At 41.8% G+C, this 25,523-nt stretch overlaps 2 protein-coding genes across 2 annotated transcripts; one reads left to right on the forward strand and one right to left on the reverse strand.

The window, feature by feature from the left end:
- Positions 1-8,521: 8,521 nt before the first annotated feature.
- On the forward strand, positions 8,522-13,931 carry tnfrsf13b (TNF receptor superfamily member 13B; the record flags this gene model as incomplete). Its single annotated transcript, XM_080048594.1, has 5 exons — positions 8,522-8,543; positions 11,672-11,806; positions 12,317-12,433; positions 12,954-13,244; positions 13,663-13,931. 5 exons carry the CDS (start codon positions 8,522-8,524, stop codon positions 13,929-13,931), a joined length of 834 nt encoding a protein of 277 aa, XP_079904720.1.
- Positions 13,932-17,216: 3,285 nt separating this feature from the next.
- On the reverse strand, positions 17,217-25,291 carry usp22 (ubiquitin specific peptidase 22). Its single transcript, XM_080048711.1, has 11 exons — positions 25,178-25,291; positions 24,721-24,822; positions 23,418-23,584; positions 22,471-22,618; positions 21,667-21,769; positions 20,219-20,377; positions 19,695-19,821; positions 19,500-19,591; positions 18,227-18,289; positions 17,519-17,668; positions 17,217-17,396 (listed from the first exon to the last, which is right to left on the reverse strand). Exons 1-11 carry the CDS (start codon positions 25,254-25,256, stop codon positions 17,354-17,356), a joined length of 1,233 nt encoding a protein of 410 aa, XP_079904837.1. The 5' UTR covers positions 25,257-25,291; the 3' UTR covers positions 17,217-17,353.
- Positions 25,292-25,523: the final 232 nt, after the last annotated feature.

The raw sequence follows: 25,523 nt of genomic DNA on the forward strand, positions 1-25,523 counted from the left end.
ACCGATCAACCCTAGCCATGCTTTGTGTTTAATGCTTATTAGTAAAAAAGAGTTAGCATGCTAACACTTAAAACAAAGATGATGTGGTAAACATATACACATCTGCTAAATACAGTATCTGCATGTTAGCAATGTCGTTGTGAGTATGTCAGCATGCTTATGCAGGCACTGATCTCAAGTAAAGCAACAGAGCTGCCAGCCTTTTGAATTAGAATACCCATTCATTTGTGAAGGTTTTCCACACTAAAACCGTTCCAAAACCCATTAACTTGCTAGTTCTTTAGCAAACCAGTAACAGTTTGCATTGCCAACCCTGTCTCACTCCATTAAGCTGCAGCCTTGAAGGAGCCACAGGACAATATCTTGTCAAAATAGCCAGCATTTTGAAACTTCCTTATTCTCTTAATGTCGACTGGATGAGCCCATGTTTACAGCAGACATTAATTTGAATTTGAGCGATCAGGCTGCTGTGACTTTTCCAAGCAGCCCCTGTGGACCTCCTCCACACCTGGTTGCCTGGAGATTTGAAGCCTCCATTCTATTAATGTCATCCACCATATGCTGCAGTGTTACATTAACATGTTTTCAGTATATCAGTCAAGTCAGAAGCTATCAATCATAGCAGCCAAATAAATGAGGGACCAGACAGGGCTCCTCCTGGGAGGTGACTGCAGAAAGTAATTATGTGACGCGCCACACACACACACACACACACACACATACACAGGCCACACAGCCTACCATCTCTCATGACTGCTAGTAATAGCATGTGTGCAGGGTCCGCACTGTCACACTCTAACCTTATCGCTGAAAATGTGTCGCACAGGCATAGGCTCACAGCAAGCTGATAAGGTTTATCACCCACACTTACAAACATGTTCAGATTGTAGTTTAAAAAGCATATAAGCCTGTGAATCATTCTTAACATGCAATATATTTCTGTTTGTCTTTATTTGTCAGCATCAGTGGATACTCTGCAATTGTGCAAGTCACAGGTGCTGTATCACACAGAACAGTCACAAAGTGTGTGTGTGTGTGTGTCACAGGGATAAACTCAAAATCTCACCCATTACAATTAAGTATTTAGCATCCACAGTTCCTTACTTTTGCTCTCACTTTCTTTCTTTCTCTCTCTCTCTCTCTCTCTCTCTCTCTCAAGCCTGCAAAGCTGGTGAAGAATAATATGAACTAAAACAACTTTTACGCCCACACAAACTGAACTGAACTGATATATCTGAACCATACCGAAGGAAGCACACTATGCCTGTCATTGCCGCTGGCTATTTGGACCTAATGGACTTAATGGGTCATTCTGTTGTTTAATCCATGTTGATAAAACAGTCTGTGCAAAAACCAGTGTAAATGTAGCGCTAAGAGGACAGCTGAGTCAAATACGGCGTCTGTAGTAGCTGTTTCCTTTGTATAACTTTGTGTGATGAAGACTAAGATGTCTCTCTTCTTTTACGTTTTTATTTTGCAAACACAAGTCGATATTTTGCGAAGGGCTAGAACGTGCGGCATCCCGAGGATGCACCGTTCACTATTAACTCTATCTGTGGTGACCTCAGCTTGTTCTTGCATGGGGAAGGTTGAATATATACCACCTTCTGTGTCACCTCACTAGCCGAAACAGGTGTTACACACGTACTGGGTGCCCCCCTTCTTTTTTTTGCTAGATTACAAATCTCGGAGAAAAAAAAAAGAAAGTAAAAAAGCAAAAAAGGTACAGATACTGTATGTACTTTGGTTTGGGTTCACTTTTAGCAACAACCGGTGCAGCGTTGTAGCTTTTTGAGTTTCAACAAAGATTAAATATGTGTTGTTATTTTGGTCGAAGAAGTGAAATTGTACGTGGGTTTTAAACACTACATATTTCTTATTATACGCTACATTTTAGCCATACTGGGTGTAACTTACATGCTTGTTTCTGACTGTGAACAGCCATGGATTTGTACTTCTCTGTGTAGTTACTTCTATCTATGTGCCTTGGAACTTATTAATATGAAAATCATGTGATGACGTCAATGTACAGCAAAACAACATTGTGACCCGTTTCTCCCCAAAGCCAAGCAACCAAAGGCCTTTGTACTGTACAGACATGTTGGTAACCAAAACATTAACAAAGACCTGCTGTATATGGTTTTTAGTACTACAGTATTCCCCCCCCCCTCCCCAGCTTACGTTTGTGTGATGTCAGAAGCAGATGTTTATTTGTGACTCTTTATTGTTGCATAGAATATAATATAATGTGATCATTGATTGTAAAAGGACACGCTGATGTCCTTGTCTCTTCAAATAAAATGCAGGCTAGTTTCTGCACCCATGGTCGGGCCTGTATTTTTGTTTGTCAGTGACTGTGCAGCATGTGTGTGGGTATGTGTTAGTATGGACTCACTTGGCTGTGTATAATCACTGCGGCTGTATGTTCTAGAAATTCCCTGGAGTTGCAACTTGAAGGGGCCCAGTGTCCACTGTGCAATCCTTCCAGGAATACATTCACTGGAGGAACTCCAAGTTATTCCTCGATCCCTGAACACATCACGCAGGAAACACTATGTTGTATACACAGGGTACACAATTTGGGATTCAGGCAATTCCAGCATTTCTCAAGAGGCTTTTTTCAGGAACTCCTAAACACAGACGAGTTAAAATCATCACTTCCTTTGTCACAGGTGGCATGGCTCAAGTTTGGACAAACAGAGGAGACCACCCGTGAGTTTATTTATCCAAAACAAAAGAGAAATGAAGCTAAGAGGAAATAGATATAGCAAACAACCCAAATAAAGACAAGGGTGAAAGCCAGGTTGGGAGAGGAGATACAGACTATGTGAGCTTAGCCTCCCTGACTTCTGCACAGGGTTCTATTCAGTCAGGGTTATTGATATGATTGAAAAATATATGTCAAGACTGTTTAAATAGTCACTCTAACTACACTCAAATGTTGTTGTTAGCTCAACCTGTAAGTTTAAAGAAACATAGACATTCGGTTAAAAACCAGGCTAAATCTGCCACATCTAACATGATTTTAGCAGTTTTTTAGTGACTGAATGTAACAATATAAGAAATGCTTTGCCTCGAAACATAGTAAGATAAATAGACTACTGTCAAAAGAAACATTTTATATTTATTTTATTTTCTCTCTTTTCTTACCCAAATGTAACCCAGCTAGAAACATGATTTAGAAATGGCCATTTTGGTCAGACGGCCCACCAATTTGGACCAGACTGTTTGCAAATCACTACAAGTCACTTGACCCTCACAGTACTGCTATGTGGACTATAGACTTTTGTGTCTCAATACATTTTGTGTATATTTATACTTGGGTCCAGGGGGCTACCTCCTGAGTCATGTTACCACCAATCTGTATCACAAAGTCTTCCTTTAATGTATTTTGATCTCCGAGTGCATGTCCCCAAATGAAGACTCAAAAGGCACTGCTGATAAGAAGGTTGTATCTTTTTGTTTCAAATTATAGGTCACTATTGTAGGCCACTCATATGAGCTATTCCTTGGGAAAACATATTAACAAAAGCATGTTTCCAATGGTTTAATAGTAGATTCATTGAGATCTCCCCTGACACACCATTCCCTCATATAGCCTCTCCTCCTCTCTCTCTCTCCCTCCCTGGTTGCCTCCATATGACTCAGACTATGACAGTGTGCCAATTTGTACCGCCGAGGACTCAGAGTTCACTGTGAGAACAACTAATGTATTCTGTAATTATGTTGGCGCTCAAGGGGGGGTGTTCTATCTGTGCTGGTAGCAGGTGAAAAGATGAAAATGAGGACTGAAAAAGCGCAATGTAGAAGAAAGTGATTTTTTAGACCCACTTTAAACCAACATAAGTATGAGTTTCAAATGTTAATTTAGGTGTGAAAAATGTTAAGTCTGTGTTCCCTCAGTGTGGTCAGCAAAATAAATAGCATATATTACGGGTCAGAACTTTGGTAGCCTATGATCATGCCTCTGTATGTATGACCTTTTCCGATAACTAGATAGAAAAAATGACTTGTCAAGCTACTCCTGAAAAAATATTTTTGAAAAGGTCCGTTGCGTAATATGTGCTCACAGTAGAGACAAGGTTCAGGCAAGTAATAGGCCAAGCTAGAATATTGTGTGTGAGAAAAGTCAGGCAGCACTGCTCACATAAAGTGAGTAGGATGAGGCATTTTTTTGTACAGAACAGGATGGAAAAAGCGCACAAGATGTTCTGAAAGGGAAGAGGCTTCATTAAAGTCTCAGGTGAATCCCCCCCCCCCCAGGCCAGGAAGTTTAGTTTTCAGCTGGACTTCCTCTTTTGTTTTTGTTCTTTCTTTTGTTAACTTTTTCTGAAAGGTATTTGTGCTTCCTTGGCCCAACATAAAAACCTAAAACAACCCGCCTCCAAGGCTGGTGTTATAAGATCAAGTATTCTGGACTATGTATCATGCAGAACCTTGGCCTTACAAAGAATTCCCTCTGTTGAAGCTTTTCTGTTAGCCTCCAGTGTTTACTATTCTATATAAGGGATGTTCAAGGTGGGTTCAACGATTTTGTTGTCAAAATAACTTTTGGTCAAAATCAGTGAACTTCTCCTCATCATCTGCTACCTGTCTGTACTGTGTGTGTGTGTGTGTGTGTGCTAAAAGAAAAACACGTAGATTCTCAAGAACACTCCGTATACCTGATGGGAACTTCCAAATGAGGTCGGTAATTCAATATCAGTTAATCACTATGAGTCACCACCACTGTCACACACGAGTAATCATGTGATCCATTGGTAATTAAAGAAAAATTGTTTATAGCAGCTTTAATTGCTATTGATTATAACTGACAAGGTAGAACCATTGACATTTACTGTGGGTTTTAAATACTAATCAGATAATCAAGAGCAATTTGGAGCTATTATAAAAGTTTGTTGTATACGAGATTGTTGCGTGAACAAACTGTTTAGGGTTTGACTCCTAATAGTCAACTATTTAACAACTTTGATGGAAGGAGCAAAATGTGCTCATGAAACAACGATCATTCTATTCCAGCTATATTGGAGTGCTGAATGTCTGGTTTTTACATGGAATCGTTTAGTTTCTCCCAATAAATCATCATATGTCACCTATTGTGGTATAAAAATCAGCCTATTATACTGTTAATAAATAATTATCTCACCAGTGTGTGTTTAAATCGGAGTTCACAATAAGATACAATTATTATGCCAAGTTAAGAATGCAAACTGTGATTGGGTATTCTGGTGTAGAGAAAAAAACAAAGCCAATGTTGCAAATGAGAATATGGATCAATGAGCAGAAAAGGCAACATGATTCGACTTCAGAATCACCCCTAGTTGAGTTGTTGTGTGTTATCTGCTGAACTATTCATGAGATCAGAATCCCTACACCGCAGGCAGAAGGACATGCAGATAAATGCATGAAAGGGGGAACAGAAAGATGCCTTTCTCAACAAGTTCTTTGTGTGATAGCAGTCAGTTTCAAGGAACGAGATAAGAGCACCAAAGCCAGCACATCAGATATCTTTACACTTCACAACCTTCCCCCTGCACACATGTACGATATAAATAATGGGTCTGTTTTGGGTTTTCCACGCTTCTAGAAGGATCCAAGCACAATCAGATATTCCATCAGTATTGTAACGCATTGAAGGGATGAAATTGCAACACAGTCTGTCTGATCCAACCCCTTATGGCTGGAAATGTTGCTCGGAGGTCTGTTAGAATTTTAAGTAGTTTCAGCCCAGACATTCTTATCTTTCACACTTCATCTGATTATCAAAGTTGGGACAGAGAATATCTTTCTGTTTTCTTATCAGCTAAATTAAGTGTGGGATTGGGATCAATCAACAGAGTATTTCGCCGAGATCAAGGGATAGATTCATCAGTGAAAAGGATTTCTGTCAATCTGTGATAAGGGCACAGAGATTTGGCCGAAAATGATTGCCAGTCCTTCACCCAACAGTGTCGTTTCAAACATTGCAGGCTGTCTCCATCTACTGGTGTGATTCTGGTGTTGTTGGAGGAAATGTGTTGTATAGAATTATTTTTTGTATCTCCATGTGGGATATGTTGAGTCTATAAAACAAGGCCAGAAAAAAATAGCCCACTATCACAAACCTGACGTCTGCATTGGGCAGGCGGTACATTGCTTATATTTGGGTTGAGGACCTATTTGAATTCCTTATAAATTAACAATCTGTTGTCAAATGAATAATAGAAGAGCATGAACATTGCTCCTGGTTGTTGTTTGTGAATGCAAGGTTAAGCAGTTTTTACATAGCCTGATATTTGAATAGGTTGCCAAATTACTCGTATATTCACGAGTTGGCCATTTTTGGCCAACTCGTGAATATACTCGTGATTGATTTCTTCAATTTTTTATTCCCGGTAAAGGGTTTTTACTGGGAGTTTTTTCTCAGCCGAGCTAAGGGTGTAAGGGCAGGGTGTCATATTGTATCATATTGTATCGTATATCATATTGTATGAAATGTAAAGCCCACTGAGACAAATGTGTTTGTGATTTTGGGCTATACAAATAAAACTGATTTTGATTTGATTTTGTTGTTGTTCTGTTTTCCTTTTTGAACAGTCATGTGAACTAGCTTCCTTTTTAAAAACTTTTTTTTTCTGAATTTGACTACCCATCTGCAGCAGGTCTATTCTGGGCGTTCAGGTTTCTGTAGGTGGTTGTGATCCAGGCAACATAAGCACATTGTGAAGTGTGTCAGTTCTCGAGAGATGTTTTAGCGACTTGAACTGGCTGATAACAAAAGTCAAAGAGGGATTCCAAATGTACCATTAGAGTGGTTGTGGTTATTGTTATTGATGCATTGGCACCAAACTCTTGGCTTAACTACATGGACCAACTCTGTGTATCCAACACTAGCTATCAAATGTGTGAACAGTTTAACTCTAGGGCACATCCCATCTTTAATGTCTGTATCTCAGTGATGTTTAACTCATTAAAGTGGTCAGTCGTGATTTGGCAAGCAGCATTCTCTGGAATTGCTGACTGCACCTTTAAAAGTCATAAAGCAGAACCCATTAAAAGTTGGAAATCGAAACTAACACCTTTAAATGACTCGATACCAGAATTTCCGGCACCTTCAAACAGCTGCGCAGCAAATCGACCCTGAAACTCTCCAGGTGACATGTTTGATACATGGTCTGAAACCTAAAGCTGTTCACTGTTGATGTGATTTGTTGTGATCTACCATCATCTTCTCTCTTACTGAACTTGAAGTTCTACTATTTCAGGCTTTCTCTCATGACTTAGCTTTGATTTCTGCATATACATACATCATTGATTATAACAGAAGATATCAGCTGGGCAAAATGTGTGTGAATCAATAAATAAATGTGTAAATCACAATTGGACCAAAATAAATCTCATTTTGAAAGTCACTATGTACTCTCATCCTAAAACAACTCATTCTAAGCTACACATGGCTGGAGAGATCCTTGTTCATTTGAGAACCGAGCCAGAGATCACATACTGAAATCTGGCCTTGTGCTCATTGGAGAGTGAAAACATGCGGTGTGGAACCAGTTTCACACTGATGCACATTAGGTTTAGTCACCGTTTGACACACAGTAAAATCTGCCAACACTGAGTCACTGTGTGTGATCACTGTCAGTTTGGGCTCATTCAGTGTGACCTCTCTGAAGACTAATAAAGACAGATAGTTTTAAAATCATATTTAAGACAATTGTTTGAATTAAAATTGAATAACTTGTAATGTGGTGACAGTGATTTGAGTTGAAAATAAAGTCAATACAACTTTTTCATGGTTGACATTTTGACTTGTCACGGCAGGAGAAGAATGTGTGTGCGAGTCATTAAAGGTGGAGTCAGTGATTCTGGAGAACGCTTGTTGTCAATGTCACATTTTGGTAGCGGATGAGGAGATACTCACTGAATTTGACAACAAGCATTCTCCAGAATCGCTGACTCCACCTTTAACAATGGCCTTGGAACTGGAACATCTTAATTTATCGCAAGCTCCCTTATACTCGGAACTCGGAAATTTCCGATTTGGTAGTTCCGAGTTCCGACCTGTCTGTGTTCCAGTGCATCTGCTCGGGAAAGTATGGACGCCTACAACGTTTCTCATCCAAATAACTAAATGTTAGGCTCTAGCAATTTACCGTTGCCAGGTACCAGTAGATCCATAGACTACAATATGTAGTGAGGTCGGGAATTTCCGAGTTCCTTGTACAACTGGAACGCACCGTCAGAAGCCGGCTCATGACATATGTCACGACCAAACGTTATATGAGATTGGTTGGCTAAACCAGAGTGGCACTGAGCAGATCCAATAGTTTTAAACTTCAACAGACACCCGCGTCCAAGTGAGTGAACGTTTGCCAATTACAGCAGTTCCAGACCTTCTGTACAAATGAAATTAAGTACGATGGTCTGGTAGCACCAGGCTAATCTACTGGCTTAATCTTGTGGAAAAAGGCAACATTTTGAACAAATATCAGTAAATAAGGATACAAATTACTCAAATACTCCATCTATGTTTTAGATTATGTTGAAGATTGACTGTCCAGGTATAGGCAACAACCCAAAATGCTATAGAATAGACCAAGTTATTTGACAGTTATGTTTATTTTCCATTGGTCATTGTTAAAACATCCCAATTACTGTCAATCTGCTAAATAATGGCCCAAGGCAGAAAATTACTTTTTATACGCACTGCATTAAAGTCCAACCTAAGCGTGTGTGTGTGTGTGTGTGTGTGTGTTAGGGGAAGTGGGGTCCTCCTCACCCACATACAGGGGGAAGTCCCAGATCAAGCAGTGGGTTCATACCCAAATGAGCTTCCATACTGAGTTACAGTGCTGTCTCACTCTCATCTTCAAACCAATGATTCTCCCACAGCTGCTTCATCTCGCCTGGTGAGTGACCCCTCTCAATATATATATTTTTAACCAGCAGAAGGTCTAACAGCCTGAATGTAGTGTTACGATGTTACCAGTGTTTGTGTTCACTATGTGTGGTCCATGTGGGAAACAAATCCTGGGCCTCATCACAGTTGCTAACTATCATGATAACGATGAACACGGGATTTACTTTGGTTAACAGAAACATCTTTCTCTCCAGTTCTCTCTCTCTCTCCCTCTCTCACACGCACACACTAACGCACGCATGCACTCTCTTACACACACACACACACACACCCCGGTAACACTTTATAATAACTATCCGTTGTAACTCGTTAATAGATCATTAGTAAACTCTTAATTAATGATTATTAATGATTTGTTAAGTGTTTTTTAGCAGTTTGTTAAGGATTTATAACAATGGTAGATAGTTAATAGCTTAATAATTGAATCAGTTCATCTGGGAGGTAATCCGAGATTAACTGATCACGTCACGTTCAAGTCCATGGCATGCACAGTGTGTATTGAGTTTATTTAAAAATATTTTAAAATGGAGCTGCCCTCAGTTGCCCATGCACTGTATATAGTCTATAGCCTATTTCAGCCTCGTCGGTATCTCGGATTACCTCCCAGATGAACTGATTCAATTATTAAGCTATTAACTATCTACCATTGTTATAAATCCTTAACAAACTGCTACCAAACACTTAACAAATCATTAATAATCATTAATTAAGAGTTTACTAATGATCTATTAACGAGTTACAACAGATAGTTATTATAAAGTGTTACCCACACCCCTTACATGAGAAACTTAAAATAAATAGCTAAATATATAAAAAAAAGAATGGTACATTTAAATTATGAATTGGTTTGTTTAGAAATATGTACGTTTGTATTTGACATTAGCAAACAGTATTATTTTAGGAAACTAACAAATTATACTACCTTTAGGTGAAATGTGAGGGGCTGTAAGTCAGACACTGAGTGCTGATCAGCAGGGTGTGACAAATATATAACGAGAATAAATCTAGTTTGTAGGTCTGTGTGTGTGTGTGTGTGTGTGTGTGTGTGTGTGTGTGTGTGTGTGTGTGTGTGTGTGTGTGTGTGTGTGGGAAAGCAGCGGAGGACTGAAGAGGTTTAGATGTGTGTGTCTTTCACAGTCGGCTGACTCCGCGCTCCGCGGAGCGAAGAGGACAGTTTGTAAGAACAGAGACATGGTTTCTGAAAGGATGGGCTATGTGTTGCATCTGCAGCAAGGCCAGAATGTTGCTCAGGACAGGACCCTTGATTTGTGAAACTAGACGTTTATACACGTTCAAGGTCACTCTAAAGGAGTCGAGGTCTATGGGTCCGTTTAGCTTTTAAAGCAAATGCAAAAGAGAACTTCATAGTATAAAAGCCTTAACAACATCTTTCATATTAAAGTCAATGTCCCAACTCATTCAGCATATGCAGACTTATACAATATTCACTGATGGAAGTGAAGACTTAGGCAGTATTTTACAACTATAATGCAAAAGTGAATCTAACCTTCCGACAGTTTCCTACAATTTAACCAAAATTGTAATATAAAAAATATATCTTCTGAGCAGTTCCTTCTGTGAAAGGAAACATTTAACAAAGCTGCTATAAAGACATGGGGCTTGTATTATATTATATCCAATAGTACACTTTAATGTTGTAAACTAGTACTATACAGCATAATTATTAATACTCCTACTGTAATATACCTAATGGTACATAGTATAGTGCACTAGTGCAGTATAGAACAGTGTAGTACACTAGTACAATTTGTTAATGTATAGAGTGGCATACTTGTACGGAATAGCACACTAATATAGTATTATACAGTAGGCCTATGGTACGTCTCTGTAAACTTGTATAATGTAATATAACACAGTATGGTTTTGTATAATACGGTTTAGTACAGAATGGTATAGTTCTGTACAGCATAGTGGAATATAGTAAAGTATGGTATAGTATACTATAGTATAGTATACTGTAATATTGTATAGCATAGTTCAGTACAGGATGGTATAATTAAGTGCAGCAATAGTATAGTTCAGTACAGGAAAATGGTATAGTACAGGAAGTACAGTATTACAGTATTGTTTAGTTCAGTATATGATATAATACAGTATGGTTTTCTATATTACAATATGCTGTGGTATCATACAGTATAATATAGAATAGTTCAATACAGCATGGTGCAATATAGTACAGTGAATTGAGTATTGAGAGACTGTGTACAGCTAGTAGAGGTCGTCTTTGATTTATCACGTCTTTGAGCAAGGTATTCGTTTCCTGCCTGTTTCAAAACTGCCCCTGCTCTGCTATAAACAAAGCTTAGATCACATTAGGTTGCTGTGGATGGCATTACCTTTACCATTTGTCGACTTTCTTTTGACTGTGACCAAACAAAAGGGATAACCATTGATTTGAGATGAACAGGACTGACCACACACTACTTCTCCTCAATGGCTCTCTTCTTAGTTTGACCACATTTATGAGAGTTCTTATAACCAGTAACCTAAGCTAGTCACTGTATAGCACCTCCATAGTTAAGAGCACTGTCACCACTTCCTGCATCACATCAGAAGACACAAGATCCTTAGCAACTCATTTTAGTATATTTGTATTTATTTAGTACTGAACACTTTGTGAATCCAATGTGGACTTACAGGAAAAATCATTTCCCCACCTGTTTTTCCCTACATGCTACTTGATTTGCATAAAAAAGACAATATATTCAATATATTTCTGTGTATGTCTTTATGTGTTTTTTTTGTCAGTGTTAAGGTTATCAGGGCTGATGGGTAGAAGCTGTGATGCGGGTCAGTACTGGGATCCCTTGATCAAAAGATGTATGAAATGTAGCCTAGTATGCCAGTCGCCACAAGTCATCACCAGATGCACAACTTACTGCGGTGAGTACACATATACACACACATATATTAAAACATAAGATAAGAAATGTCAATGTAAACAGTACATTTCATGGTTGTTACAGCCTGTAAACACATTGTCACATTTACGTATGGGACTTTGATGATTGACGATGTTACCAGCCTATTGTCGAACTTACAGCATGCAAATCCTTTTACTGTATGTTTGTCGATCATTCTCTTGCGGTATCCGACTATATTAGATGGGTCTTGATAAAACCTGGTAAACTATGCAACAACAAAATAAATGTTATACAAGTTTCTAATTGTCCTAAAGCTTTAGTGCGTAAATTATGTCGCCCACATGAGGAATTCTGAGTAATTACAACACTGTCGGCCCCTACACATGAGGTAAGCCTTCGGTGATGGCGCATGGATTTTATTCCTTCTGCTGTACGTCCAGGTTTTTTCTTAGCAGGATATCAACAACTGAAACATTTATTGGGCTATTCTTGCTTGCTTTTACACCATGTTCCTTCCTCCTGTGTTAAGAGTCCGCAAGTTGCAATGGACTGCCTGGCCACTACTACGATGGGCTGCTAAATAAATGTATGAGGTGCGCTGAAGTTTGTGGCAGACATCCAGCACAATGTGCCCAGCACTGTCAGGGTGAGTACTGACCCATTATTGGCCTGGAGTAGTTTAAATAAGTAAGTGACTTTCCCTTTTCAGGATACTTCTCTGTTCTTTGGGGGCATAAATGTTCTTCTGAGTTAGACCTTGCAGGATACAGTAGAGTTGTCAGAACACGACTTGACTAATACATTCTAGTGGTAAAGAAAGATTTCTTGTCGAACAACACACCATTCACAGTGACCTTCTGGGATGTTGCAGACAAGCTTACCAACAGTAAATACAGTAGATATAGCTAGAAGGCCACAACTCCTTTACAATGGGTCTGAATGGTATTTGGTTGACATTGGTAGGAAATGCTTACTTCTGCGCAGAGATATAATTATGTAGTTTGGGGCACCTTGGAGGGCAAGGGGGTTGGAAAGTTCTAGGTCACCTGTTTTCATTTGCTATGGCCCTCCATATCTCTTTATCCCTTCATTACCTGGCATCTCTTTACCTTTGGTTGCCCAATAAAAGGACAACCTGCCTGAAAAATACTTTATTCCATCTTTAGATCTAACACCTGCTGTGACCGCTCCTGTTCTCCTGGTTGAAGAACCCATGCAGATTTCCAGAGGGCTCTCATTGCCAACGGCCCTTGGAGACTCCACTGTTGTGCTCTACTCCCTGCTGGCCATCTGCGTAGTCATGCTGTCTACTAGCCTGACCTTAGCCTTGGTCGTCTTTCTGAGGGTTACCAGGGGGGCAAAGACCTCCAAGCCAGCACCCAAAGGGGAAAACCGCAACCAGGAGTGTGTGGTCCAGCCGGGCCAGGAGGTTGGCCATCCGGGGCAGAGCGCCAAAGGTTGGTGTTGTATATCATTTAGATACAAGTCATATGCCCAAATCAGTGCAATCAATGAGGTGTATCTGAGCAAAGACATCTGATAGTAGTAAAAGTATGTCCACCTCCAGACAGATCTTTCTAGGTTCTACAAATAAGTGGTTTGCCCTCCAAGGAGGCCACAGAATGGACAAACAGAGGCAGTGGTGGATGACGTCATCTTTAGTAACTAGCTTCTTGTCCTCGAAGGCAACAACAGCTTGTGTATATTCTCCGAAACAACTTTTAGAATTTTGGTTTTAAGTAGAACTTTCACCACTAGATGACCCACACTATTACACACAGCACCTTTAAAACGTGTTGCGTCTCTAAAAACTGCAGTCGAAAAATATCCTTGCATCCGTTTTCATGTTTTACAAACCTCTCCGTCTTTCTGCAGACTCCGTAACCATTTCAAGCAGTGCCACTTATCGCGAGCCATCGGACGACTCCATTCCTACCGAGACCTGCGTGTGTCCCCACTGTTTCCCGGATCTGAAAGCACTAGGCCAGGCCAGCAGCGAGAGGCCACCAACAGCACCTTCTTACTCAATCTACCCACAGGCTTTCCTCCATAGAGCCCAGATCCAAAATGGATGGCCTCTCTGGACTGAGGGAAACCTATACACCTCTAGACAGGAGGTGCGTGAGGAGGCTGCATTGGGATGATACTAATGTGCTGCATCACAGGACATCTGGAATGGCCCAATATGTCCCCAGCCTACCTCAATGCTGTCAGTGTATTGGAGTATCAATTGCACTGTGGTTACTGTCACAGCATGCAGCAAAAGCTTTGTAGCGTTTGATTGTGAAAATAAATGCCGTGAAACCGGAAGAATTGACCCCTTTCATTGTGTCGACAAGAAGCAACAGCAGGTATGCATCATGAGCCATTAGTATTAAAATAGGATGCGTGTAAATTATAGTATTTACAACAAATTACAATAGCTTATATATAGTTATAAAAAACAATGAGAAATGTTTCCAAAGCAATTATTTGTTGTACTCCTTAATGGTCTCATGGCATGCTGAAGAAAGATGGGAGTGTGTGCCTGGCACACCGAAAGAGTATCACTGAGGAAGGGGCAGTGATTCGATTTAATATGATCATTTTCTAACCACAATTGATAGGGAATATGCGTGTCAATAATCCCCTAACAATACGTTTTTTTGGGGCTTAAAAGGCAGCAACGTTTAGAGCCTTGACACAGAGATCTGACAGCAATGCACTGGTTAGGATTGGCTGATGCTTGGCTGTTTACAATGCCTCAGTAGAAATTCAATAACCCCAAGTGGAACTAATGTAAAAATCAAGGGGCATGACAAATGAGCCAGTTATGTACATGAAAACGTTGCTCCTGGCACTGGTAAGTGTGATGATCCACTTGTTGTAGAAGAAGAAAGATAGGGTGGAGGCGGTAAATAATGGCAAAGTGATTGAAATCATACCTTTTACAAACGCCAACCAGTGCAGCAGTAAGTGCATCGGAAAACTACAGGCCATTGCCGCCCAAACAAGCTCAGTTACGGCCAAACTAAAGTGCTTTATATTGCTAAAGTAACGTAATTCATGTTTGGGTGTCAGCTTGCAGTTTCATCAGAAGTCATTTCTGAAAGCTATTGTTTCAAGACAACACCAGTTGCATTGTCTGAACTTATACGGCTTCTGCTCTCTAGACATGTTTTTATTGCATTTCCACCACGGCAAGTGAAAGACAACATAGGCTATAACAAGATATATCAATTACACAAATTTAGTAATATTAGCTCTAAGCAATGTTCAGAGCCCAAATCGAAGGGGACAGCATTAAAGTCTAAATTTAGAAGTAGTCATTCTGTGTGCAAGTTCTGGCTCAAATATGTGTAGTGTATGTGTGTATGTAAATGGAGTTTGCAGGGCAATGGTTATATTGTTGGGGTGATGGTAGAATATTTTCTGCACTCGCAACCATAAACATGAAGAGAGAATCGTCAAAATCATCGCCAACTGTTGAATCCTTGTTGATCCTTGAGGTCTGCTTGACTAGTAACCATAACATTAAGTCATGTTGTTCTGTGTAGCTACTGAGGCCCAGAGGGTACATAGAGTAAAAAAAAGAATTTCAGGGATGAAAAGTTGTACATTTGCAAATTCTGCAAAGCTTCTTGCAAGAGCTTATTTATTTGTTTTCCTTTAGCAAAAGTAAGTCTTACTTACCTTAATTATTACTCCGTAGATACCTGCTTTGATACCCTTCAAACTTATACATATACAATTCTCAAATCAGCAATATAAAAAAATTAACTTTAGATGCCTCATAACGTGCATTCACACGGCAATTCAACACAAATAAATGTCATTATATCATCAATAAATAACAGGCAGAGAAGTGTTTAGAGATATAGATTTTTATTTATTTGAGTGTCTTTCCATCACTGTGTCCAGTTCTTAAAGCAGTTACATGTGTGTGAGGAATGACTGACGGCTCAAGACAAGTTTCTTATTATTATGACCACCCCAGCCCCCCCAATCCCCATCCAGCGATATAGAAGAACAAATCCACTTTGAGGTTCCACCATTTGTCTCTTACATACAAACTGTACATATATATACTTTAAGATACATAGTCACCATGTGGGACCAAAAAAATAATAATCCTACCAAACTGTGATACCCAGCTCATACGGCATGCTGAATGCAAGTACTGATTCAGTACACAAACATACGGTACATACGCACGCACCCACCACACATGTCGTGCATACAAACAAGAACGCACACATACCTACTTTGTTTTTTTTCCTTCTCTTTATACGCCAAGGACATGTTTTATACAAACACACCTACACCACGATTTTTACCCCCCCGCCCCCTCTGGCACATATATACACACATACAAATTCACACACACAGACACACACACTAGCAAACACACCGAATTCGAGCAACATGCGGCCGACGGTTAACAGTGCAGGATGGAGAATCTTACACATTTTACTTGAGACATACGCCGAATAATGTGACAAAAAAATAACCCAAATTAAATGGGTAAACCCTAAAGTAAAATCAAGCCGCCATAGCAGCAGTTGCATGAACATTATCTGCCAGTTTTCTTGTGTATATAAGAAAAACATGATTGACGGCACAACGTAACACGGACCGACAATGTGAGGGGTTAAAGGAGAACGCAAAACTGTAAACAAACTTTTTTTTTAATCACAGTATGTATACAAAATATAATATCCCCCCCCCCCTTCTCCCACTGTGACTGTAGGAAGCAGCATGAGAGGCAGAAAAGAACAGATTCATTTTCTTACCCTTGTCCTTGTTGAAGAAAAATGTGTCCTTAAAGTATCTCCCTGACAACGGCGAACTCAGGAGGAATGAAAATGGAACTGAAGGTCTCTCTCTAACGTGTTTCAATACCATTTGTCAGGTAAATAAATTGCATTCAAAAAAATAAATGCATAATAAGACGAACCCCCCCCATCCTGGAAATATTTGGTCATTCTGGAAGGTGTGCTGCGTCCAACAAGTGCGCTTGTTTTTCCGGTTTTAGCGAATTCTCTTTTCTTCGCTAAAGCATTTCTTTTCCCAGCGTCGTCAGGTGTTACTGAACAGTTGAAACGGGACGACGGGGAAGAACAGCATGTGTGATCGAGTAAACCTTCCACAGATAAACGAAAAAATGAAGAAAAAAAAGAGGCATAGGACACTATCCCTCTATCGTCTGAAAGGTACAGACTGATTCTGGGGTTGTTTAGTTCTTAATGGGAGATTATCACAGCTGCTTTGCTATTCTTTTGTCCCCCTGAATTCAAGTGAAAAACTGTTTGAAGTGTGCAAATATTCCTTCAGGGCCCGCACAGATCTCTTTTCCAAAAAAATCTTGTGCATTTTGTTATGGTTCTCCTGGATGTGGTGAGGTGGAACTAGAGCAGTATGTAGTGAGGGTTGTTCCGTGTTAAGAGTGAGAGGTGCAACTTAGGTGTGATTGGGGTACGCTCGTGTTTTTTCCGTTCCCCTCTTGTAGCTCCCGTTACCTTTTTTTTGTCCCATGCAACTAATCCTTGCTCCGGCCCCTGGTCCCCGCCTGCAGGCTGTGCTCATGCTATTCGTACTCCAGGAACTGTTTGTGGTAAAACAGAAGGTACCTGGGGAGATACAATAAAGGTAAGATTACAGCGAGTAGAAACACATAGGCAAATCCAAAACATCTAACTAAATACAGTTTGATCATGAGGTGCTATGCTGCTCGGTCCTGTGAGTGGCTCACCCTTCACTATCCAGCACGTCCTTGATGCTGGCCTTGGTGATGATGGCGTCGTCACACTTGAACCACTGGTCCTTGTGCTGGCGGATGAAGGTGGTGTAATGGCCGCTCTCTAGTGTCCCCTGGTGGTTCACCACTGCAAACAGACTATACCTGAGACAGGGAGAGAGAGAGAGAGAGAGAATGATTAAACAAGGCGAAACATGTACTTCATTAAAACCACAACACACACAATTGAAGCTAAAACAAATATTTTATTTTACAATACACACTTATATATATATATTGGAATCATGATGTTTCTGTACTTCCCCTGTGAGAAGAAAACTGGGAAGGAACAGCTAGCTCACACTCACATATATATACCAGCATTAGAGCTACAATGTATTTTGATGTATTTAAATGCAACTTGCAGCAAAGATTTGGCTTTTCAGCTGATTATAAATTCCTGATCAGCATTTGATCAGGATAAACCCCTGTGAAAAAAAACATTGGGTGGTGGTGGATTCTCCCCAAAGCAAGGGATTGAAATTGATCAGAGTGAGAGCAGTGGGCTGAATGCATAAGTGGGATCAATAGTTTGAGGAGGAGGAGGAGGAGACAGGTTTTGTTGAAGAATGTATTTCTATTAATATTAACATAACCCCCAGGATGCACCCTGTGTGAGTGATGGATATTGATACTGGTTTATAACAGATGTGTGGGCCTTACTTGTTGTCATTGTTGAAGGGGTCCACGGTCTGCAGGTACTGCCCATTCATCCGGCTCTCTTTACTGAAACACACAGAAGAACGGACATAGGTTGCGTTCACACCAGCCTCGCTTAAAGCTCCCATATTATACACTTTTCGGTACTATTATACACCATATTATATGGTCTTAGTGGTCCCTAATACGTTTTTCTTTAATTGTTTGCTGAAAAAAACTTTCAGATAATTTATTGTACTATGCTGATGTTCAGCTAATCTCACAATGGCCTATTTTTTAAAAAGAGCTGCAGCTCCCCTCGTAAATATACAATCTTTGAGCTCCCCCCGCCCCCTGTCCGGAAGCGAAGCCAGATACGCCTCGCCCTCTGTCTGTCGGGGCCGTGGACCAATAAGAAATAGGGGTGTGGGCTGCACAGTGGAAGCTTCTGGCTTTCCAGTTTGTGAGGTCAGAAACGAGGAGAAATCTGACTGGAGTATATTGGGGGGGAGGGGTGGGGGTTTCAGAAAAGGGGAGAGTGAGAAAAGGAGAGATTGTTATTTTTTTAAATATTTTGGCAGTCTCTAGGCACACCGTGGACCCATGGATATGTTAGAACACATTTAAAAAGTGCATTTAGCATAATATGTGACCTTTAATACAGTTGACTCCAGGGTCCACCAGGTGTCAGTGGAACTATATCCATTAAATATACAGAGAGACCCACCTTGTAGCACTACATTTAATAGACTCTGGCTGTTACAATATGCACTCAGCATAATAACCTGCTGATGCGCTATGATGTAGGCTATGGTAGAAATTGCCGGGGATTCGCCTTTTTACTAGACAAACTGTCTGAACAATAATTGAACAGCTTTTTTTCTTTTGTTTACAATTAATAGTCCATTTGAGATTTGCGTTTGTGAATGTGATCCGAGTCATGTGAAAAACTAAACAATGTCTCCAACTCAAAGCTGGTGTGCACAAAGTTAACGGGCTATTTGGTTTTAACGTGACTTCAGTCACAGACAGTTCTTGGAATAGTCAGTACTCAAAGTATTAAAAAAAGTAGGCTGTGTACTCAATAAATAAATAAACAGTGATCGCACAGTGCAACAGACATGACTGAATAATAACAGCTGAATAATGTTTGCTCAAGCCTGAGGTCATTCCCCTCTTCTTCCTGCCCTCCCTTAGTCCCTCAACATTTGTTTGTGCAGTACACGTCCTTCTTTCTTGCTCCTGTCTGTCTCCTCACAGTGGATTGCTTGCTGCCTTGGTGGGAGATGGAGCTCACCTGGAGGCCATGAAGGGCGTCATGTCCAGCTCCAGAGGGAAGGAGACGTACGTGGTGATCTTCCGCCGCAGTTTGGCCGAATGCTCGAACCTCTGAGGACCAAACAGAGAGACCAGAGTTACAAAGACGCTGGGATAAACAATAACACAATAAACACATGCGTGCGCACACACACACACACACAGACGTTCTTACTTTGAGGTGAAAGCAGGCCACGATGGGCAACTTCTTCATGGTCAGCTGCTTGGTGGACTCCTGGTAACTATGGCAACCACTGCACTTGATCTTGGCACTGCTGCCCAGATGCTCTGGCCTGGTGAACCTAGACAGGAGAGGATGAGGTTTAGTGCCTGTGTGTGTGTGTGTGTGTGTGTGTGTGTGTGTGTGTGTGTGTGTGTGTGTGTGTGTGTGTGTGTTACTGACTGCTCTCTAAAAAAGGGCTAAAGGCCAAACATCTGTACACCGGTATGTAAACAAAGGTTATGTAAACAAAGGGGGCCCACCGTAGCTTGCAACATGCCCGTTTACAGAGCCTAGGCTGCGTACTAACACTGGATTTTTGTTTCAGTACGAAGTCTACGCACACACATTACGGACAGGTAGGGGGATCATGAGTAATTCACTGATTTTGACAAAAACAAGTGATTTTGATAACAACCTTTAACTGGCACGGATAGTGGAGACATGGGGGGAAATAACTGTGTTTTACTATGGTTCACCTGCGCAGACAGTCTGTGAGCGTGGTGGCTCCGGTGGTGTGACTCTCTCCGTTGAGCGCTGAGCCGTCCACCCCGGGGCTGAGGGGCCAGAAGGGGGTGGAGGAGCCGGGCAGGTCCAGGCTGATGTCCCAGAACGGGTCTATGGTGGTGGACACACCGCTATAGGAGGACCACAGAGACACACATACAGCAGGGTGAGACTGCTTGTTTGAGAGGACCAATTAGATGCTGTAGACATCCACTGTAGATTCAAGGGGTGGCTTGTGTTGTGTGTTTCATTCATTTTTGTACACCTTCCAGTCTGTTACCCACTTTCACAGGAGGCACAGTAACGACACTGCACTTTGTAGTTTTTTTTCCTTTAATCAGACAGACATATAAAGTGAGAAGGGGGAGACAAAAAGAAGGGAGATGGTAAAAGAATTCTGGCATCATCTATATCCTGGCTTAAGCCCCCTTGAACTTCTAGCCTTGGCAGCTGCGCTTGTTCATCTGGGCTATGGAGATAATTCCGTGCTGAGCAGCATTGCAGAAGCACGCACTGAGGCTTAGTGTCGGCAGTAAAGGATGTAAAACAAATGAAGTTGGGCTGATTAGCAATGAGAACATTTGGAGCGGAGACCATCTTGTCTAAAGAACTCCGTGCGCTAACATGGATACATTTCTTTAAACTGCTTATCTGTATGACAAGCGTGCATTTCCAGCTCACGTTGGTTGAGTGGTGGGGGTGTACCGATGGGCAGGTTGCCCCGTCTGTCAAACACAAAAACATAATGTGCACCTGCAGGCAAATTCAAAGCCTCCAAATCATTCAGCATGTTTTAAACAGTGGGAGGAAACCAGAGTGATTATAACCCACATTAGGTGCACAGACACACTGACAACTAAGAGAAGAAACCATCCATGTTTTGACTGTTAAAGCCACTTTATTCTTGTGGGTCCTTCATGCAATAAGTCATTAATAATTATGATTTTATATAGCACTTTTCAGCTGCATATATCTGACCAGCAGGGGGAACTAGAGTTCAACTTTACACAGTTAATGGTTTTCCTGTTGCTGCAGTGTAGTGCATTGCTGCAGTTCAGTGTGTGTGCACAAGTGTGTGTGTGACGTGTGTGTGCGTGCGTGCGTGCGTGCGTGCGTGCGTGCGTGTGTGTGTGTGTGAGAATGATGGTGGAGAGGGGAGGGAGGAGGGGTCACCTCAGGGCAGAGGATTATAGAGATTCTGATTCTGGATGGGTAGAGACAAGTGGAGTGTGTGTGTGTGTTTCTTTTGCGATCATTGGCTGGAGACTGCTTAGGGTACCATAATGGAACTGTACTGTAACACTGTGGTGAACACGGCCAGCGCTTTGTTCTCCCAGGCTTTCATCTCTTCATACAGTCTCTGGCGAGGAACTAAAAAGGTTTTCGCTGTTGCGTTTAGTGTTTTCGTCTTTGCACTTACTGGCAGACTTGACAGGTGACGTCAGACTGCAGGCCTCCAGTGAAGATCTGGTCGATGATGCAGTTACAGTGGTTGGGGTTGTTGGCTTTCTTTCCATTGTCATCTGTTTGGAGACACACACAAAAACACACACACACACACACACAGACACACACAAACACACACACACACACACACCAGCCACACACAAAAACAGTCATTTATCACAATGCCTTGTAACTTCACAGACACTCCTCTTTGCTGCTAAGCTGCAAAGAGAGACACAAAATGAGTGGTGCGGTTGGGTGTGCATTTATTAGCATTTCCACTGTCAAAACATGGGAAAGGGTATTGTGTGGTGTTTTTCCTCTTAATTAAATGAATGAGCGGGCTACACTGCGTCCAGCCACTAATAGGATGTCACGATTGATATGTAGCTGCCGCGGCCAGCCCTGTTCAACGGCTCTGACACATAGACTGTGTAAACTCTGACCGCGTCTTCCAGCATTAACCCAGCCTACCAAGTAAGTGTGCTGTCTGCAGTGGAAACGCAAGTCAGATCTAGGGTTACCGTGCCCAGCCTAACCAAACCGAACCGACCTGTGCTGCTCAGTTGAAACGAGGCAAAATATCCATCTTCCTAGCAGTCCTTAGCGCATCTCTCCCTTCTCTCTCCGTCCTTTTAAACGGCCCTCATCCCATCATTCCAAGCAGCTCTCCCCTGCTCTGTCCCACACTTCTTCCTTTGCATCTGCATCTCTTCATGTTCTGTTTGCTTATTCCCTATCTGCGTTTACACTAAGTTGAGTCATACGTGTGACCGACCTTTGCAGTGTCTGTGCAGGACGTCCAGCGCGGCGATGAGGAACTCGTGTGCGTCCTGCTGCTCGTAGCCGGCCAGGTGGCGGGCGTGGGTCCACACCAGGTGCAGCAGACGGAAGGGGATGTGTGGCGACCGATGGCCTGAGTAGAACTGGGGGGGGGGAGGAAAAGGGCTGAATGTGAAAAACTCTTTGATAAATACTAGTGCTGTCAAACGATTAAAATATTTAATCGCGATTAATCGCATTAATGTCATAGTTAACTCACAATTAATCGCGATTAATCACATTTTTATCTATTCTAGCCTAAATGTCCCTTGATTTCTTTTTGTCCCATTATTTTTTCTAATCTTAATGCTCTTATCACACCCATTCTCTACACCCTTGTAATTCAGTGTATTTCTTCTAAAATATCATAATTTGCAATTCAGTGCAAATAGCCCACAATTCCATCTGACTTAACAGTAACTTAACTGTGAGCCATATGTATAGTTTGTGGTGTTTCAGTTGTTCAAACATTACTAGTTGATTCAACAGCTTGTAAAAAAAACACAACGTTTGCTAGGCCATGACGAGCGTTAATTGCGCGATAAAAAAATTATCGCCGTTAAAATGGGTTTGCGTTAACGCCGTTAAACTGACAGCACTACTAAATACATCTTCCCCTCATCACTTGATATTTTGGAAAGACTTGAGGCATCTTTAATAGCTCGTTTTACCAGCTTAACTAGCTTATTGTCCTTGAAGGCCACCGTAGCTTCTGTAAAAGGGGAAAGCAAGGGAGCTTTGCAATCTAGAAACTTTCACCTCTAGATGGCGCAAAAAATACACCTTCACTACACACTGCACCCTTAAAATCTGTCAGAATCACACTGAATACATATTAAGGCTTCGTATTTAGATGTATGGATTTCTACGACTTTTTAAGAATTAAGACAGTCAGTCAGTTACCTCCTGGAAGAGTTGGGACATCTCGCACACCAAACACGAGTTGCTTTGCATCTCGCATTTGTGCCGGTCGGACAGGAAGAAGTCGCGCAGTAGCGGGGTGTGTGTCAGCGCCTGCACGATGCAGTTCATGAAGCACGTGTTGCCAAGGTTTATCAGACCGCGCAAGCCTGAGGGCAAGGGAAGAAAGAGACAAATTAGAAGAGAAGGATGGGTGGAGGAGTGAGAGAGAAAGAGGTGAAGAGAGCAAGATCATTTGTCCTGGCTTGCTGCAGTGGGGCACATAAGCTGCAATGCTGTTACACACATTCTTGTACTTCTATCTTTGTGAGGACATCTATTGACTAAATGCACCACCCAGCACCTAACCACAACCTTAACCATCATAACTAAATGCCTAATGTCAACATTCATACTAACCGCAACCTAAACCTTATTCTCAAATGAACTTTTAAAACTAGTCCTAACCCTCAAACAGGCATTTGAAGAAGTGGGGACCAGGCAAAACAAAAATGTCCTCACTCTGATGGTTAAAAGCTCAAACTTGTCCTCATAAAGATGCATCTACAAGTACACACACACACACACACACACATAAAGATGCATCTACAAGTACACACACACACACACACACACACACACACACACACACACACACACACACACACACACACACACACACACACACACACACACACACACACACACACACACACACACACACACACACACACACACACACACACACACACACACACACACACACACACACACACACACACACACACACAGTAATAGCTGATAGCGATATCCCTGAGGCAACGTTGGACTGCATGCAGGGAAACCCTTGTCGGATTACAGCGGAGCAAAGCACACGCTGGCACAGAGGAGGAGAGAGGGAGATAAGGAAGAAGGGAGGAGGAAGGAGGTGGAGGAAGGATGGATGGAAGTGATGTTTCGTGCTGTAATTTTCTCCTCCCAGCAGACAGTGCCAGCAATGTTAATAATGATTATACACTGCAGATCCCTGCAGGATGCTGCAAAGGTGTTGAACATATGCCAGGGCTCCTCGCCCCCACACACTACCCAACCCCAAAACTGCTTCTTCTTAATGATACTCCCTGTTGCTTCAAACCTATTCTGCTGCTTTGCTCTGAAGACAATAATGGCGCTTTCCCACTGTGTGTGTGTGTGTGTGTGTGTGTGTGTGTGTGTGTGTGTGTGTGTGTGTGTGTGTGTGTGTGTGTGTGTGTGGGTGTGTTTGAGTGCGTGCGTGCATGTGCGTGTTTCAAAAGGAGTAACCTACCAATAGTACAGTTGGAGGTGATTCTCCTTCTTTTGGGGTTGTGGCGGAGCAGCTCCAGCTCCCTCTTGGTGGGCTCCCATGTCGAGTACTTCTCCCCTATGCCTATAGGAAAAACACACACACACACACACTCACATGATTGCAACGTCTTTAACATAATAGGCAAACGTATCTGTATGTTTTCGGCCGTTCGTTTACACGACAACAGCGTTTTGGGGGGACTGAAAGCGGAAAAACTCTTTGGAAAACATCACGGCTCCTCTTCACACATACAATTTACAGTCAAAAAGCCGAACTCATGTTTAAAGACAACATTGACAGATGAGCGGATAACCTAGCTGTGTTTGTGTTGTTATCTCTGATAAGTGTATCCCCCCCTCCTCCTGTGTGTGACACTACTGGGGGTCACCATGTGTGATGTGCCTTGTGTGTGTTTAATGCTGTCTCAAAGTCATACCTTGCATCTTCCAGGCTTTCCTCTGCTCCTCTTTGGCGATCTGCTCCATGTCTTTGTCATAGATGTAGTCCTGGCACATGAAACAGTAGATTCCTCCATACAGCAGGTCAATGGCTGAGGGAGACAGTTGAGAAGAGGGAGAGAAATAAGACCGTTAAGAGAGCTGTTTTTATTCAGATGCGAGGACAGCGTGGACAACCGAGTCACCGGGGCCCCGTTGCCATGGTGCTGAGAAGAAGCCCTGCTATAGCCGGGCTAATCACATATCTGCTGACACCTTCCAGGAAACCAAGGGGGAGAAAGAATGCCGAGTCAAAAGGTGAGGCAATCTACTGTGTAATAATCT

Source organism: Ammodytes marinus (assembly GCF_949987685.1).
Source record: "Ammodytes marinus genome assembly, chromosome: 20".
Lineage (NCBI taxonomy): Eukaryota > Metazoa > Chordata > Actinopteri > Uranoscopiformes > Ammodytidae > Ammodytes > Ammodytes marinus.

Coding starts and splice junctions, on each gene's coding strand:
- usp22 (XM_080048711.1), bottom strand. CDS start 25,256: ATGTGCCAGGACTACATCTATGACAAAGACATGGAGCAGATCGCCAAA. Junction 22,619..23,417: donor TGTCCCAACTCTTCCAGGAG/GTAACTGACTGA, acceptor CCCCCCCCCCAG/TTCTACTCAGGCCATCGGTC. Junction 19,592..19,694: donor TGGCCTGCTTTCACCTCAAA/GTAAGAACGTCT, acceptor TTTGGTCCTCAG/AGGTTCGAGCATTCGGCCAA.